Below are 14,574 nucleotides of genomic sequence, written 5' to 3' on the forward strand. Positions count from 1 at the left end.
TTTGTGGCTGTGCGAGCAGATCCTAGCGAAACACCAGTTTCCTGTGCTAAGCGTCTTAACGATTTTCGAGGACTGATCTGTAATCTTGCCTGAATATCCTTAACCTTTTCTTCAGTCAGCACAGTTCTCTTCGATTGCTTCTTCTTGTCACTCACTGAACCTGTGGCCCGCCACTTTTTCAGAAGCCTGTTTACACACGACTTTGTGGGAACTGGCGAGTCAGGATATTTCTGACGAAACCTACGTGCGAATTTTCTGTAAATGTTTTTCCTTGCAATAGTTTCGACAATAAACACACGCTGTTTAATAGTGAACTTCATTTCCACCGTCTGTCGACAGCTGTAAACATTCCACTCCACTTCCACAGCAAGACAAAGACTGACTGTTTAATGCAACCTCGGGTTCCGATTATGCGACCATCGGCGTAGGAGCACTGCAGTCGCGGGGAGGAGTTGCATCCGTTCTGCGGTGGTATGACTCACGGCAAATTGCAGCCGCGGCGCGCACTTGATTGTATGCACTGTATATATATATATATATATCTGTGTGTGTGTGTGTGTGTGAAGTATAAAACAGAGGATATAATGTTTTGCATGAATAACGTCAGTTTGAAGCTCATAAAATCAACTGCAGTGGCCATATTCTTACAGAGTGCAATGTGCAAGAATGAACTTGACCTTTTCAGTATGAGACAAGAATCTCAGAAATAGGAACATGAGAACTGTCACAAGCAAACCAACTCTTTCACTGCAATAAATTATACCATTATCCACATTTTCTACAGTGACTGATACTTTTTGATATGTCACTCCATTTCAAAACAATACTTCTTCTCTTGACATGACCTACCACTGTTTTTACATCCAGCAACACTAGTTAGCATAGAATGTCATAATTTTTAATATGAACATGCTACAAGCATAAAATGGATTAATGACATGGTGTGCGCACATGGGAGGGGGGGGTGCGTGCGTGTGTGTGTAAACACAGCATTCAAATTCACGACAACAACCTGTGGATCTGTAACCCTTAAAGGGAGGAGAGGGAACTCATCTCCCCTCAGGGAAGATCCCTTTTGACATGATCCTGACATGCAAAGCAAAAACAGCCATCAGAAAATCCCCGAGGTTCAAGAATGAAAAAGTGACATCTGAAACGAGATGGAGAATTTTCCTTTTACTATTCAATCTTGAAAATATGAGATTCAAATGAACTTAATAGTTCTGTAAGTCATGTTTTTGTATGGCACATCTCAATTAACCAATGCAATGAATGTCCTGTCACATGCTTCTGCTAAAACTGCAGGTTGGTTTGAAAAAAAAATTAGTGTTCTATGCATGTTAATAATATTGCCAGCTTATATATATGTGTGTGTGTGTTGTTTATGGATATAGCATTATTGTACAAACTGCTGCACTATAATCAAGTTAGGTTGGTGTGGTCAAAAGGGCATACATCATAATTCTGAGCAAAATTTCATGGATAAGAATGAACTGATTTGCGTGTAGGCCATACTTGTTTTCTGGCCGAAACTTCAGGATGACATGTTCAATCTTTATCAATGACAATATATATAGCACGCACAATTCTTGGAAAGCGCAACAACTGTCTCACCTGTACATGTGGCTAGGATGGAATAAACTTCCGAGCACAATACTCTCCAGGTAGATAGGCTCAACATAGTGTGACAATAATGCTCCCTGCACTCCAACAACATTCCACCGGGCAATCTTGTCTGAACATGACATTGTCAGCAACCTCTGGCCCTGAATAAAGAAAGTAACTACATTCATAGATATGAATTGTTGTTGCAGTTGTTGAACTACAGAGTTACACTTGTCTGAATGTAGAGAATGAAAACATTCAACACATTTATATGGCAAAGGATCAGCACAATTCAGGTACCATTAACAAGAGAATAAGAACTACTGCAAACATGCTACATTCATACCTGCATTTAAACTATGTTACAAGAATACCTGAGTGGAAGCTGTTTTTTGTCATAACGTGTCCATTGCACAAAGATATCTAAGACAGTAAGGGGTACACTACTCAAAGTGTAAATATGTGCCTGGTCACCACTCAATAAATCTCCATGTGTTAAGCAATTGTGACCAATGTGAGGGTGGATGAGTGTGAATTCCTTTTGACAGAGGCAATGGAAGTCTACCCCACAAATCGATGATTTCACCACTTACAATCTGGTGACCATTCATCTTGACAGGAGGGTGGATGCAGACATCAGAGCATATAGTTCATAGGGAAAGAGATCATTTTTGGAGGCCTGTATCAGTCTGGCCAGTCTTGCCTGGTTAATTCATAATATGTAGAATATGTCAAGAGTGAAGTCATCCTTCTAGAATAATGCCAACAATTCCAAACCTAATAGCAAGCTGCAATTCTAGAACCCTTTGATGGAAATGGTAACATGCTAGAAAGGCACTGCCGAGCAATGGTTGTATGACCATTGTAGTGTCTATGCCTTCTTCGCCCCAGATGGAGCACTGTCTGTGTGTACATGGCTTATGGTCTAGGATCCACACCTAGACTTGCAAACAGGGGCAATGAGAAGGATCTACTCAACCTTCACCTCCTGAACCCACAATATGGACATACAAACTGAAAGTCATACCAAAACTGTGGGAAGGAACCACAGAGGTAGGAGATATCCCTGCTGGAAAAGCACATAGGAAACCTTAAACACCAACAAATAAACAAGCCAAGATGGGAAAGAAAATAAGAACTTTATAGTATATAAAGACAGACATAGGCAAACCAGTGTGAGGAAAAGATGGGGTATGCATGAAGCATGCAAAGGGGCCAGTGAGGAATTACACAATGGAAGAGGTGATGCAAGAAAATGACAAATATGAAGAAAGGGAAAAACTGACAGCCCCCTTTCCATAACCATCAGGAAATGGGCAAATCTACCTTGACAGGTGGTAACTGCTGCAGAATCCTTGTTCACATGTCTTGTAACCTCAACGTACTCAGGCCTCCACTGAAAGGATGAACACCACCAGAATTCCAAGCACATTGCAGTTTTGCCCAAATTTTATCTCGGCTTCCACTTGTATTACTACTATCTCTCTAGCATCTGTGCCCAGCCTTTTCCATTGTTCTTCTGCATATCATACGTTATTAATGTTTACCTGCAAAACGCCATCCCAGGTCTGAATACCATCACTAGACTTCACAGGGATAGTTCCCTCACCAGACTCTATTTTGGTCCGTAACTGTCCTCGCGCCTTTCTGTTTGGATGCTTGTCAATGGAATCATCTTGTGTCACTGCTTCGTGAGGTGAAAAGATCCTTGAACCAAACAAAACAAACAGAAAAGTTTGACTACAAAAGGGAACACATTCACTGCCAGGCACCTAGAAGATGCTTCATGATAAATGTATTATAACTACTAAAGACAACACACTCACTTTTCACTGCAATTACCCACAAATGTATTGTCACGTGTGTGTGTGTGTGTGTGTGTGTGCATGACTTATAAAACAGGGTTTGTATTAAATGGATTTGCACCTTATTAACACAACTCGGGACTACAGGCAAAACAGTGTTACCACTGATCTACGAGGGGCGTTAAAGTTCTAACATCTCCGATTTTTTTTCTCAGGACTGGGAGAAGATAGACATATGCGGTTTAGTTTAAAATACGTGTGCACTCTTTGTGAATGTGTGACAGAGATGGCAGCACTGTATGGCACACAGATTTCTAGTGGTGTGGGCGAGAGTGAGGAGTGTTTTTGATACCTAAAATGGTGATGTTTTCATTACAAGAACAGCGAGTAATCATTCATTTTCTCCACTTGCGTGGTGCGACATCCATTGAAATTCATCGCCAGTTGAGTGAGACATGTGGTGATGGTGTCATGAATATGAAAAATGTGCGTTTGTGGGTGCAACAGTTCAAAGAAGGCCGAACGTCATGTGACAACGAACCAAAAACAATCTTGGCCCCGCACCAGCCAGTCTGACAACATGGTCGAACAAGTTGAGAAAGTTGTTTTGGAGGATCGCCAATTGAGTGTGGAAAACATCGCCTCCAAAGTTGGCATTTCCATGGGATCTGTGCACACAATCCTGCATGAAGACATGCGAATGCGGAAAGTGTCTGCCAGGCGGGTGCCACGAATGCTGGCGGACGACCACAAGGCTGCGCGCATGGCAATTTGCCAGGTGATGTTGACACGTGATGAAGGCATGAATGGGACTTTCTTTTCATCAATTGTGACAATGGATGAGACATGGATGCATTTTTTCAGTACTGAAATGAAGCGCCAGTCAACTCAATGGAAGCACACAGACTGAGCGCTACCATGTGCCCCAAATACAAGATATATATTGAACTGAAAGTTGAAGATTAAAAGTTGGCTTTAAATTAATTTAAAAGTGTTGTATGCTGCATTCAGCTATGTGTCTGTCGCTGTAGTAGGCCATGCACCTTTTTATCTAATTCTTCTATTATTGGTAGGATTCATTTGTTTTAACTGTTTCTTAAGCACAAATTTATCTTTGTTCTTATTTCCAGGATGTCGATTATTACTGTTGTGTTGTCTAATTTATGTGGCATACTGTGCTGCAAGGTCTGTATACTTGACAATTCAATGATTAAAATGTGTAAATAACAACACCTGAGGATGACCCTATAAGGGTCAAAACATGTAGTGAAACATAATAAACTACAGTTACACTGATGGTGGAATTTGTATTACCAGAAGCTGTGTTCAGTGATTCAGTATTGAGGGGGTGGGTTTCCCCATGCACCACAACTGATAGTCTATTGTACATCCCCCTTTTAATTTCTATCATCTCCATCCCCTACTGATACTGGTGCTTGCTATCAGCCCCTTTCTGTCAGCGAGGTTTCTACCCTCTACTTGGCAGTGGTATCTAATAGTTAGTCCCTCTTCTGGCAGTGGTACCTAATACTTTACCCCTTTCTGCCAGCAAGGTTTCTACCCTCTACTTGGCAGTGGTATCTAATAATTAGTCCCTTTCTGTCAGAGAGGTCATCCATCCTCTGGCAGTGGTACCTAATACGTCCCCATCTATCGGAGGCATTGGAAACTATTTGGACGGGAAACTTTTTGGCCTAATTTAGCTCAGAGGTCTCCTAGAGGCATGAGGTTCTTTTACATGCCGTAAATCTACGACATGGGACCCATGGCTTAAAGTCCCTCCCGGAGGACTTGTTCCCTGAAATTTTCCGCCCTTAAAAATTCCACGACCTCCACCGGGTTTGAACCCGCGTACCTTGAATCATGAGGTGGGAACGTTACCCCTAGACTATAGAGGCCGCTAGAAGCTGTGTTACATACATGCTCTCTTCATACAAACATGGTGCTGACACCTCCCACTGAAGTGAAACTATGGTAAAATCTCATTAATTTCAAATCAGTGAATTCTGAATACTGTCTGATTAAAAGCAAGTATAATTTTTTGTTCGTCAAAATAAGATTTTGTACACTCTGATTGTTCTTGATTTATAATTTTTAGCAATATTCATGCCCTGTGAATACCAAAAGTTGAATAATTCTAAATTATTCTCTCATATACACTCTGCAATTTATATATAACTGTAATATATGTACTTCTGTAAACACCCCACACAGCCCCTGAACTTCCAATGAAATCTGCATGGTTGATCTTGAGTGAACATATGACACGGGAGAAGTGTGGCTACTGGCTCTTTGCAACAACGCCAGCAACTTAATTATAAGCAACGTAAGAAGAAAACTGAATATGATTCTGTATTTAAAAACAAATTAAAACAGTGTAGCAGTTTTTAACACAGTTTTAGTAAAATATCTGTAACATAAAAACTCCTGAAGATGGCTGTTTGGGGCTGAAACATGTAGTGTTGAAGTGCAGAATGTAAAAAAAAGTGTTGCAATTTTAACGGAAGATAAACAACGGATACTAAAGAAAACTGAAACTGATAACACTATTGTAACAAGGTGCAGTTCCACATTACAGTGTTGTCTGTCACGCTAAGGAACAAGTGAACCAGACTCGCTTCTGATAATGCAGATGTTTCAATGACTTGTACAGGCTGGTGGCTAACACCACCACCATCACTACTTACAAGCCATTTCATGAAACTCAGGAGTAAGAATTTTGGTGCATTTGTTTACCTTGGCAAGTTGCAGAATAGAAAACACATCTGAGTGGAGGTGGAAGTAGCTAAGGGATATAGCCTGAGTGAATTCCGTATACAAGGTGCTTACTGTATCTATTCACATTCCCTCATAAGCAGGAGCAGCTATCATCCACAGCAAAAGATGGGCTATAAATTAGGCCCCCACAATTACACCTACTGATTACTGCAACAACTTTCATGGAATATGTAAATATGTAGGTAACTTGTGGAACTTGTAACACATGCTTTAAGTCCCATACATAGTTTCATGTGAATAGGGACACTATCAATCTGTATTAGGCAGACACAGTATGCCTGCCCCCTTCACTCTGGGCAATCTGTATTCCAAGCCATTGCTTCAAATCTTGATTCACAATCTGGCAGACATATGGCCATGTGTGAGTGGTTGTTCATAAATGGTATGTGAGACTTAATTATGTTAAACATAAGAAATAAAACCATCTGCATATTTTACTGGAAAATCAGTGTTCATTTATTTGCACCTTTATATTCTTGCTTCAACTGTGTAGTTCAGAATTATGAAATATGAAGTTCATACTTCTGTATCCAAGCACTATATTTTAGAGGTGTTACATTATGAGTGACTTTATTTTTGTAATGTCAGTAGATGGTGTATGTCAGCATACAAGGTCTGACAATAAAGTTCGCGAACTCGCCAACATGTGCTTACCGAGCCAGCAGTGAACAAAAATCTCAGTAGTGTTTGATGACATTGGCATATCAGCATTTCACAGCTGTATTGTTGATCTATGGCAGTCTCTTTCTGAGTGGTATCTATCATTGTCTGAGTGTGTTTTTGTGTGCCGTTACGAGAATTTTGGAGCTTGAATTAGAGAAATGAACGAACATTAAATTTCTTGTTAAACTTGGCAAGTGTGGAAGCAAACCCAAAGAGATGTTAATGCAAGTTTACAGAGATAATACTATGAAGAAAAAAGCAATTTACAAGTGGGTGACACGTTTTTCTGAGGGAAGAGAAAGCTTCGCTGACAAAGAGAGATCAGGATGGCCAGCAACGAGCAGAACTGAAGAAAACATTGCAAAGTTTGTCAAATTGTGGGTGAAAATCATCGGTTTACTGTCAGGAGCACAGCAGAACAAGCGATCATCAACAAAGAAACTGTTAGGAAAATCTTAACTGAAGATCTTGAGGAAGGTGTGTGCAAAAGTGGTCCCAAAGCAGCTCACCAAAGAACAAAACAAAAGAAGGGTTGAAATTTGCCAAGACCTTTTGGAGAGGCAAGAAGACATTTTGGGCCATGTCATCACAGGTGATGATAATTCCTTTAATCAGTGACTGTATGGCCTGGTATCCTAAGCCTCCTAAATACAACCTAAGCCTCTCAAATCATCATGCCAACTACATACTACATACTGGGGTAAAATATAATCATACACAATCGTGAACTAGATGAACAAATGTGGGGCTCTGGGTCAGGGAGATGGAGTGAATCCTTAAGGATGAAGTGAGGAAGTGGTTCGTATAAAGAACTATGGAGGAACTTCTATTTTCACCAACATTAAAACTTTGAAGCAAAATGACTTCAAAGTTCACCGCTGAGCACCCTGCACACTGTGTTACTTAGCTAGCAGACACCAGCAGAGAACTTCTGATGGCTAAACAATAAACAAAGTCTGAAAACATGTGTAAAATTCCTAAATTACTTCAGTGTCAGGTTGACAGAATGCATATAAAATCAAAAGTAATAATGCTGATAAAATGAATGTCAAACCTCATAATCTGTACCGTTCATGATGTCATTAGCTGATCAGATCCAGGAGGTGAGGGCAGACTGCAACTCAAATGGGAGAGTCAGGCATAGACAGTAAAACACTGAAATGTATGGTGAAGAAACAGGACATAAGGGCGTGGATTTTACTCCTCTAGCTCAGGAGAGAATCCAATGAGAGGCACTTCTCAACACAGTAATGAACTTTAATATTCCATAGAAGACTGGAAATTTCTCCATCAGCTCAGCTACACCCACTTCACAAGAAGTACTTTACTTCAAGCAGCTATTGCCAATCAAAATAAATATCTTTTGGTTTTCTGCAATGAAAAGTTGCAAAAAACCACCATTTAGTTTACCATGTCCGTTTGTCTGTCTACCTCTAGCCATGTAACAACCTGAGAATCACTGCAGAAAGTTTCATTAAAACCCATAACAGGTACTACTACTAGTATGTGTTGATCCATAACAATTTTGTTTAAAATCAGGCAACAATTACAGACACTTCACACAAAGACCTAAATACATTTATTTATGCATGCATCCCAAGCATAAATGACAATATTTATTCAGTGAAAAATGTTTTGATAAGACAATGAAGAGAAAATTAAACACATTTTACGAGTATGTCAAGTATACTTCTTCCATGACTCTAATGGTTTTCAGAAGAATTAAAACAAAAGTTTCACTCTTAAGGATCCAAGTGGCATTGTCATGGTGCAAACTTGTTGCCCTTCTGCACGCCATGCATACACATCAGTGCACGCTGCCTACATCACAACTGTCACAGCCAATCAGATCAATAGATTAACAGAATAGATTAATTAGCATTTGTATAAGGAGACAACATCAAGTGACATGCTGATGTTTAAGCGACAGAATGTGCTTTCAGGAGAAATATTTCTGTTGTTATCTGTAGGCCATGTGGGAAAAGTACTGCGGGCTTTTGACTATTTGACACTTCTCATGTACAACACAAGTAAAAAATTCAGTAACTGTTCCATATGCAGAATATTCACCATGCTTTCAAAGGCACAGATAGTAAAGCATGTCACCCTAGCATCAATACCAACCTTGCATCTCCACAAGGTGCAGTGTTTATGTACAAATGGAATTTGATATTCTCCTTTAACCGGTAACCTTTACTGTCAGGCCGAGGTACAAAAATGGACTGTTCTGAAGTTTCTGAAATTAAAAAACGAAGTTAAAATTTCAATTCATTCCACATAACCTGGCCAAACAGTTTCACATCACATACTGATACATAATCGGTTACTATTACAAGGGGAAATCAAATGGAATAAGTGTATTATATTTCAGCATCCTGTTGCACTGATGTACGTTTTATAGTCTTTTTCTTTTTTCATCTATAAAGCAATAAATTAATAACATTAATTCACATTTAATTCATACAATGATTGTTAAATGTATAAAATGTTACTAAAATTATTACCGAATATATATATATATATATATATACACACACACATATTGTTGTTATGCTGCTACATGTTTTGGTTTTACAAGGACATCTTCAGGCAACACTTATTAATGATTATAATTCTCTGTACACTAATCATATAGTATTCTTAAGATATGTCGACGTTCCTTCACATCTTTTTGAATTGTGGCTGTTTCTATGTCATATCAGATGTGTTGTTTTTTGTTGTGTGCATCAAACTTTGCCTTGCATTCCTTGAATGAAGTGTGTTAGTATATATGAATAGAATACTTTGTTGTTTTTACTGCACTGAATGCACACTTTCTTTTGCAGTGCTGCACATTCCCTTCTGTTGTGTCATGTGTAAATGTGGTGAGCATGGTTTATTCTGCTTTATATAAGGTGGATGGTGGTGTGTGCACTGTTATCTAGTGTTTAATTCATGTAATGTTTCAAATATCAGGTTATGTATTTCATTGTGTGTGTGTGTGTGTGTGTGTGTGTGTGCGTCTAACATGTGTAGCTTGTTTTTACTTATTTTGTATATGTAGTATTTTTCTAATATGTTTAACCTCTAAGGGACGGGGTATTTAAATTCCGGTAATGGCAGCGGGACGGAGTTAATTTAAATGCCCGCCACTGTAGAGTAATAAAAATTGTAATCATGTTACTCAAAATGCTGTGATTTCTACAATTTTTGTGATAAACGAACGAAATAAACGCTGCTTTTATCTAGAAAGGATATAGAATCAGATACTGTAATTTACAGATTTTAGAATCTGTAAAAATTGTTACACTGATTCCAAAAGAATTTTTCCCCAATTTTGAGCGTCTGTCTACAAAAATGCATAAAGCTTCTGCACAAAACGTTTCTGCAGTATAAATGTATGGTGCTGAAGCAATGGCTTACTGTCTTTTATCTGGCAATACGAGAGGATGTTTACTACTGCACATTCTCCAGTCACATCGTTGGCTTCCTGTAAACCTGAGTGTGGGCAAGTTCTTATCCTACGTAACCTTATGAAACTCTGCTTGTTTATTCACGTATGTCAGGCTATCCACACAGAGCTACACTTCTTGGAATATGCCCCCACTCCCCTTGCTTCCACATCCTTTCAGAATAAACTGTAACGCATTCTGAATGGTGTTATTTACGAGCGGCCTCTTAATTTCGACTTCTTCAATGCGAAAAGGGGCCATGGTGCATAGTTGAAATTGCGATGTTTTATAAGCATTATGAACAGAGGACACCAATCGCCATTACTGGCTTCTTCCTGCTAATACGATACTAACATTGTGTGCGCGTGCTTCGCGTGGAAAACAGAGTTAATTACGGACAAAGTGCATGAATTGCGACGTCGGACTCTGCATTCAGTGACATGCAACATTCAGTTAGATGATGCAGGAGGGAAGAGAGTCTACTTATAAAGCTGGTGTCCAAAAATAATGTAAGTAGAACAAGAATTTCTATCTTAAAACTAGATTTTAAAACACTGTGTGCACAAGTGGACTGCGAGTCTCCATGCGGTGTCTTTCGGCTCTTAAAGGTTAAAAGCTTTCCATTTTTCTTTGTTTTTATGATGTCCACTGTATCAGTTATGGTCCCATATCTGAGGCCATGTTTAACATGTGGTTTGAGTACCCCAAATTGCTGTTATGTTTCCCAATTGTGTGTGTAAGCTATTTATATCTAGCACGGAATGTTTGTCCTAGCTAACCACTTACCTACATCTATCAGCATCTACCTTGGGCCATATTTCTCTTTTTCTGTTTTCCCCGTCCCCTTCTTCTGTCCAAGGTTATTCCTCAGTATCTTATTCAGTGTCATTTCTACAGCTTGCCCTTGCATCTTCCATTTCTCACTTTTTTATATAACCCTCCCCCTTCCAAAACAAGTACTTCAGACTTAAATTTCATTACCACCACATCTTGCACACAATCTGACACTCTCACACACTGGACCACTTTGTTCACTCTCTCCGCTCTCATTTTTAAGCAATAAATTAAGCACTTTTTAAAAAACTAAAAAGCACCATTAATTTTACTTCCTTTCTACCCTTCAACATTTATCTGCAATGGTTTTAATAATAAACATGTTATCCGATATCCTTTCCCTACAAAAAAAAACTCATTTCAAAATCAAAAAGACACAATTTAGTATCCAGTCAAAATTCTAAAAAAAACATTTTCATTTTGCATATCTTTGAAAAATATGAAAATTTTACTAACACTGGCTGTGCTCTTTTCTTCCTTAAACTAACTACACTAGTAACATGCCTGTTTGTAATACATATTCCCATTCCTCTTTATGAAAGCTCTTCCACAATTTTCAAAGCATCAAAATAACTTTCATTTGGATTTTTTTTCCCCATTCCAAAAACAAGTAAACCCATTCTTCTTCACTAGCCATACACCACTCTCTGATGATGCTCCAACTCTCTTAACCCTCCACCCCAGAATTCCATTAAACTCATAATCCCATTCTGCTCAGGGGGTACTGATTTTGCTATCTCACTTAAAATATCCATTTTTTAACCAAAACCATTCACTGAACCCTTCAGTTCATTCAGATTTTCTCCCATCCCTCTGATAATTCACATATCTTCATGTTTTGCATCACTTGATATTCCAAGTGCCTTAATATCTGATTCATTTTGCCATCATTTGTGCACCTCAATATATCACAATTCAGCCAACCATCAACACCATTGACAAAAAAGGCCAAAATGCTATACTTCTAAAACAACACTTCCAATTCTGTTTGCACCTATCAATTCTGCTTTACTCTGAACAGCACCCAGGTAACCAATCCTGGCCCTACATAGCTGCATGTCTTATTCCCACACCAGATTTGCTCTACACAAAAGCTGTAACTCAACTCCAATCACTGATACAAAAATCATAAATTCTGAGAGAATACTTAAATTTTGGTCAAAATTTTGTTATACTGACAAAAATTAGACCACTTACTGTATGATAATAAAAGTATACCAAATGACAGCAGAAGAGCTGAGGGTAGGGAATTAAGGTTAAAATATTCAATACACAGTTTAAACTATGAGGCCAGTATCAGATCTTGCATATAGAAGCCCACAGCAAACCTGGATTTATGTGCAGTTCCAGCTGCGAGTACATAAAGTCACATAGACAACGACGGGCAATGATCTCGGCATGAGTGTCATTCAAGGACGCTCCTTGCACACTCATATGTTCTCCATTGATACATTTGGTGCCTGTAGCTACTGATATCACTTTTGCATCCTCCATCTGAGGACCTGTTGTCATCACAATGCCTGCCAGAACCTTCCTTCGAGAGTGCATTGGCTGTCCCTCGATCAGAGCTGTGAACTTGCTTATCACTAACCTGAAAAAAGTTATTCAGTTTACTTCACAGTGTCTTCACTTACTAGGCCAATAAAGTTTCCCCAGCTGAAGTCTTGACTAAATTGAAAACATCAAATTCTTGCATAACATTCTTCACTACATTTCCTGTCTGATAACATCAGCTTTGTCCACAAACTAGTGAATACTGTCTGTGATGCATTCAAAGCGACAAAACAGTAACATCAATCAACTCTTTATAGATTCAAGCATCATCAAGTACAGCCCATTTTGAGAAGTTCATAATTACTCAACTAAAAATTCATTAGAATGTCACATGAGCCTGCCACTGTACACATAAATGTAGTCCATACTGTCACATTTTATTTCCTTAAAATCCATTTTAATACTATCCTCCCATCTATTTCTTTGTCTTCAAATCGGTTTCTTACCTTCAGTTCTTCTGACAAAAATTTGGTATGCAATATTTACCTCCCCCCCACACACTACACATCCCCATGCAATATTCTGCATCCTCCCAACACTTCTCTCTTACTTTCAACATCCTGTTCTCAAACACCCTCAATCTATGTTCTCTCCTTAGGGTGAGAGAGCAAGTTCCACACTCACGTACAACAAGCACCTACCTACTTGCTAGTGGCTGCTAAGAGTTTACAGACTTTGTAACTTATAATACTGCAGACTGGATGTGAACAGGTACCACAGTGAGTCCCTGCTGTTTCCCTGCCAGTTAATGAATCTTAATCTCAGCCACATGAACAATGCATGTGTCACACAGGGTACTGAACATGTGTTTCACCTGGCTATATGATCAGCAAGCACTTGAGGTAGAGCCATCTGCTCAAAGGAAACTGGCGGAGCACCTGGAGACCCAAAATTCCTGTTTGGCTGAAACAGTGATGTGAATGGTGAAAATGTTATGTTGTACAGTTTGGCTAATGCTGCCTTCGCTGCTGCTGCTTTACCCAGTTTCTTGCTTGGGCCTGCAACAAAACATGCCTGTAACTTATCACATATGTCATACACACAAACAAACATTTTCATCACAATTCTGGTGGTGTATATGTGAAGGGATATTACTCATGATACTCACAGTTCATTCATATCATAATTCTTTATAGATATCATCTACTCTCTTTCTATGAAAACAAACAGGGAGACAAAGAAAATGTGGTTTTGTTCTAAACCATTTGGAACTTCTAAATTGCACTGCAAACCTCAAACATAAAGAAGGTCAGTGATTCTGATGTTTCCTCTTTTCAAGTTTTGGGATTAACTGTCACACAAACTTACACTACTTTCTTGTGTTTTAGTTCTAACTACACACCACAAGGACAAACAGGAGCGCGTAGTTGGTTGATACTCATACTCATATACCTTTATTCCCATACATCCATACAAAGTATAAGGATGTGAAAATTGTCATAACCAATAGAAAAACCAATACAAACGTACATATAGTCAAGTAACACTACATAATATCATTACAGGCACAAAAACAATACTAAAAACCTAATATTAAAAACTATATATGATTAACCTTTATCGGACGAACGTCATCATATGATGTCATTAAAAGTTAGGGCAGCTGGCCGAACGTCATCATATGATGTCGCGGAATCCACGCGTGTAAGTTTTTTTTTTAAATTAAATTAAAAATATAAATTGTTGTTCTATTTACATGATTTTTGGTCACAACCTTTATAAGGTGACAGCCTTCCCTCCTGCGTGATCTAATGTAATCTACCGACGTCATATGGCCGAACGAACTCACATGATTTTGCGCATTGCACGCGTGTAAAGATTTTTTTAAAATTAAATTTAAAATTAAATTTTTGCTCTACTTACGTGATATATGTTCACCATCTTCATGAGGAAACAGCCTTCCC

General features: G+C 38.8%; 1 protein-coding gene across 5 annotated transcripts in view; it reads right to left on the reverse strand.

Moving 5' to 3' along the window:
- LOC111869511 (double-stranded RNA-specific editase 1) overlaps positions 1-14,574 on the reverse strand; it is an 83,618-nt gene that overhangs the window by 22,349 nt on the left and 46,695 nt on the right. For all 5 annotated transcript variants that reach the window (XR_004513561.1, XM_033753458.1, XM_023861086.2 and 2 more), the window contains 5 exons: positions 13,485-13,668; positions 12,445-12,707; positions 8,976-9,087; positions 3,153-3,312; positions 1,615-1,766 (listed from right to left, as the gene is read on the reverse strand). Coding sequence is in view for 4 of the 5 variants with exons in the window: in XM_033753458.1 (XP_033609349.1) it covers positions 1,615-1,766; positions 3,153-3,312; positions 8,976-9,087; positions 12,445-12,707; positions 13,485-13,668 (871 nt within the window). In the remaining variant the exon portion in view is untranslated. The remainder of the gene's footprint in view (positions 1-1,614; positions 1,767-3,152; positions 3,313-8,975; positions 9,088-12,444; positions 12,708-13,484; positions 13,669-14,574) is intronic.

This window comes from Cryptotermes secundus, unplaced genomic scaffold, assembly GCF_002891405.2.
Source record: "Cryptotermes secundus unplaced genomic scaffold, Csec_1.0 scaffold10, whole genome shotgun sequence".
NCBI lineage: Eukaryota > Metazoa > Arthropoda > Insecta > Blattodea > Kalotermitidae > Cryptotermes > Cryptotermes secundus.